Source organism: Saccostrea cucullata, unplaced genomic scaffold (genome assembly GCF_032062105.1).
Source record: "Saccostrea cucullata isolate Sc308-1 unplaced genomic scaffold, CSIRO_AGI_Scuc_v1 ctg63, whole genome shotgun sequence".
Lineage (NCBI taxonomy): Eukaryota > Metazoa > Mollusca > Bivalvia > Ostreida > Ostreidae > Saccostrea > Saccostrea cuccullata.
In genome coordinates, this window is record NW_026933545.1 from 380251 (window position 1) to 384791 (window position 4541).

Consider the following 4541-nt stretch of genomic DNA (forward strand, 5'->3'; position numbering starts at 1 on the left):
ATAAAAAATTATACAATACAAATGATTTTTTTACAATATAAATGAAAAATATACAATGCAAATGAAAAATTATACAATACAAATGAAAATTATATAATGCAAATGGAAAATATAGAATACAAATGAAAAATTATACAATACAAATGGAAAATTATAGAATACAAATGGAAAATTATAGAATACAAATAAAAATTATACAAAACAAATGAAAAATTATACAATATATATGGAAAATTATAGAATACAAATAAAAATTATACAAAACAAATGAAAAATTATACAATATCAATAAAAAATTATACAATACAAATGGAAAATTATACAATACAAATAAACATTATACAATACAAATGAAAAATTTTACAATACAAATGGAAAAGATCGAATATTGCAACGTTTGACTTGCCATAGTAGAGGGTCATCCATAACACAGTATTAGACTAGAGATACTGTGAGCAAGAAGCTCACTATGCAGGTGTCATAACAGTATTACACTTTGGTTCACGTCAAATCATGGTTAATACAAAATAATCCCGGAATCTTCCCTTCCGATTCGGGCATTTTGATACGAGATTGGAGCTGAATTTTTTTATGAGATGAAAAACATCATGTAAACTTCCTGTATTGACCAGATTTATTAAAATTTAGGGCGTGCTGATTTTTCTATATACTGTCAAGAGTGGGGAGTGATTAGGCCCTGGACTAGAATTTCAAGCACCTGCTCGACTTCGACCGAAACAAACTTGCGTGCCTTGCTGGATGGCTATGTATTTTTTGGTACTAAAATCTTTATAAAGAATGGTTTTACAAGATCTGAACAGAAAACTTCTCAGAAGTTTGTTTTGAATTAGTTACATCTACTCAAACTTGCGCATTTTTGGTAAGAATATTTAGCAGAAATTAATACTGTTGTGACACCTATATGATACCCCCGCCTTCCATATGGTTATAATGGAAAAGTCCATGTTTTGCACTGGGAAACCCGAAATAAGTGTCAGATCAAAAAGTAAAATAAGAGGTCACAATGGCATTATGTAATAAAGAATCTGTAAAAGTATCATTAAATTTTATTCAGTGGTATAGGAGGAGTTGCGGATAAGAGATGGATACCTTTTGATATTTAAGAAAAAAGGCCGTGTTCATGTTTTGCTCTGGGAAACCCAAAATATGTGTCCGATCAAAAAGTAAAATAGGAGATGTGCAATGGCATTATATAACAAAGATTCTGTGAAAGTATCATTAAATTTCATTCAGTGGTAAAAGAGGTGTTGCGGATAAGAGATGGGTACCCCAAAGCGTAACAGACGGACGTACAGACGGAGAGACAGACGGATGGACATCCCGATCACTATAATTATACCCTCCCGCTTTGTAATACAGTTTGATTAAAATTAAAGTTGAAGCCCTGAGATTAATATTTTTGAATCACTCAAGAACAACGATGACGAAATATTTAAAACTTTTTCATGCTGGTTTGGTGGGACTGGGATGTGAAATAGATGCAAGAGTATTTAACTTGTTTACTCGTGAAAGAACCATGCATGGAGAGTTAGAAAAAAGACACAATACTAATAGTATTTTTTTTTATTATAACGAGATTAACAAATAACAAAAGATAAATAGTAAGAAAAAAGTTAAGCTGTAAATCTCTTTGCACTGGTTTTTCTTCGGCAACACCTTCGTCCCTTCTTGCCTAGAGTATTTTAAATGTAAAAACCATTATTGAAACACAAAATTATTTTTGTCCCCCTTCTCCTGAAAACACTTTTTTATTAAGTGGATATAAATAATTCTCAATAATATAAATAATAATATAAGATAAAATTAACAAGTTTTCAAAAATATAGAAAATCTGACAATTTTACGCATAAGTAAACTTTCATTTCGAGTTTTCTATGCTATTTCAACTCTGCTCAAAGTGATAAATCTATTGAAAGGCAAACGTTTTGTTTTAATTGCAAATAACCAGCACAAAATTGGTAACAAATCGAACAGCTATCTCCTAAAAGTTTTCTTGGGAAAAATTCCATGCACTACCGTTATACAACAGTTGTTAATTATTTAAATGAGAAACTTAAATCTTTACCTTTTATACGTTTCCTAAAAGATGATTTGAGCAATGAAATTTGTAGTTGATCATATCTGATGACGTCTTCACAAATTGAATTAAAATTCTGGGACGTTTTATTCATCACTATGCAAAATAAAATGATCTCTTTAATACGACATTGAACATTATTCGATACATTTTATTCACAAAGATATGGTTCAATTCAAATATCAATAATGAAAAGCTGAAAATGAATAAATAAACATGAATCTACATATATAGATCCAGATTATTAATTATTCAGATAATGATTTTCTGCATTATTTTCATTCTTTTTGATGTGTATTCAATCTTTATATTTTTTAAGTTTAAGATAAAATTTACTTTAACTTTCACTTCTTAAGAAGTACTCTGGAGAAAAACTGAATTCTTACTTTTCAAGCACAGCACAAATCCGTCGGCTCTGGCTGTATTCGAAATAAAAGAGGTAGAGTTCAACTCAATATCAAAGTATGAGATGTTGTCAATGTCTATTTCAAGATCCTTTTCATTTGTAATGTTTATAACCTTGTTGTAAATGACGTATATTTTGTCTGTAGCTGAGTGAATGTCGAGATGAACAACAGAAAGCACAATTTTTCGACCGATGTTTTCCATCCGGATATTGAATCTGAGACGATGAAGAGGATGATTTGTTAGATATCTATAATTCCAAGGAAAATTTCGATGACTTCTTACGATGATTGTTGTTTCAGGAAGGTAGTACACAGGACTATTTCCATGAAGTGTTTTTGTTGTGATTAAATCATATATTTTAGTTCCTAAAAAAGAGGGAGAAAAAAACTGAATGATATGCGTTGAACAGCTTGGTAATCAGTATGGGACTTAAAAATACACTCTCAAATTCATCTTTTAATCTTAAGATGAATCATTTAAAATTACATATTAAGGCAACATGGACACCTCATTTCAATCAAAATGTCCTTTTATCGATATGATTGTGCACATGTATCTTATGGCTAAATTTTTTTAAAACAAATTTTGATACATGCTTACTACATCAGGTTTTTTTTCTTTTTCAAAGGGTGTTAACTAGCAATAATGATATTTCCTTTGGGTTACTTAAAAAATGATCGCGATAAGCCAGTTCATTAATTTTCTCCCTAAAACTTCACAATTTTCGTTCATATTCTTCCACAATGCATAATTATTTAGTTTTCATACATCAAGTAATTCATAAAAGTTTTTTAATAAACATTATAACTTTGCTATAAAGAAAATCTAAATTGTATCACAAGAATTTTTTCTGAGTCTTTGTAAGGAAATTATGAACGCGTCTGTCGTGCTAAATGTAAAATGCTTTTAAGTTTAAGAAGAAATGAAGTGAAAAATGAGAAAAAAAATTATGTTATCTTCATTCACACTGAACCGATTGTATCTTTATTTATCCAATTACCAGAATATTTGTATTCTGACCTTACAGAGATTATCCTCCGTATTTCGTTTTCAGTACAAGAGTGATATAATTTTCTAATCACCATTTTGGATGCATGGACTTTTCAAAACTTTCACAGACTTCATGTTCCTATAACAGCCTGTAACCATACGCCTGTTGTTGAGTTTGATTTTACAGCGTTTTCTCCAGGAACAGTTGTATTTATGTGTGAGGAGTTGTGCCGACTGTCCCTGACAAAGACCACAGTCTTTTCCATAGAATCCAACCACTTCCGGTAAGAAAAGTTTCCCGCCATTGTTACACGTCATTTTCAGAATGTGTCTACGTTTGAAATTTCTACAGGTGTCATTCTTTCCGCCTAAAATGATCAATATCAAGCCAATCCTTTCAATGTTTACATGGTTTCAAGTATTCAAAATTGACTTTAGGATTAACTTTCATTTTGATTATTTCACAAGATATCTAAGCACAAAATACAAATGGCTTTATTTCTTGACAATGCTATAATTACGCCGGTTATGTATGAATCATAATGGGTTTTTTTCTTGACACTGCAATAATTACGCCGGTTATCAATGAATCATAATGGTTTTATTTCTCGTCACTGCAATAATTACGCCGGTTATCAATGAATCAAAAGACCCATATTTTACTTACATTTGCAAGGGAACGTGCAGAAAATGGTAATCAAAATGTAAACAAACACTATCACTCTGTGCATTTTTTTCACAGTTCTATGTTAAGCTCAATCAAATATGATCCATTTGGTCACACTCCAAACCAAGAATTCCGTTGGACGCCTGCCCGGCATCTTGTTGTATGGAACATTTTAACCTCGCTAATAAATCCTTCAAGGCTTGTTAGAGTTGTTTTATGAATTGGTCCGGACGTTTTGATGCAGAAATGTATTATACGGGTGTAATGATTCCCTGGATATGCACTAAATTTAATGTTTCTTTTTAATACAAAGTCTAACTGTTTTATTGAGTTTAGTGTGCCATGTTATCAAACGCTAGCACTTCGCACTTCGATATT

At 30.9% G+C, this 4541-nt stretch overlaps 1 protein-coding gene across 1 annotated transcript; it reads right to left on the reverse strand.

Moving 5' to 3' along the window:
- Nucleotides 1-1619: 1619 nt before the first annotated feature.
- On the reverse strand, nt 1620-4454 carry LOC134238591 (uncharacterized). The gene is made up of 5 exons (XM_062720713.1): nt 4164-4454; nt 3589-3864; nt 2485-2871; nt 2087-2194; nt 1620-1693 (listed from the first exon to the last, which is right to left on the reverse strand). Exons 1-5 carry the CDS (start codon nt 4225-4227, stop codon nt 1635-1637), a joined length of 894 nt encoding a protein of 297 aa, XP_062576697.1. The 5' UTR covers nt 4228-4454; the 3' UTR covers nt 1620-1634.
- Nucleotides 4455-4541: the final 87 nt, after the last annotated feature.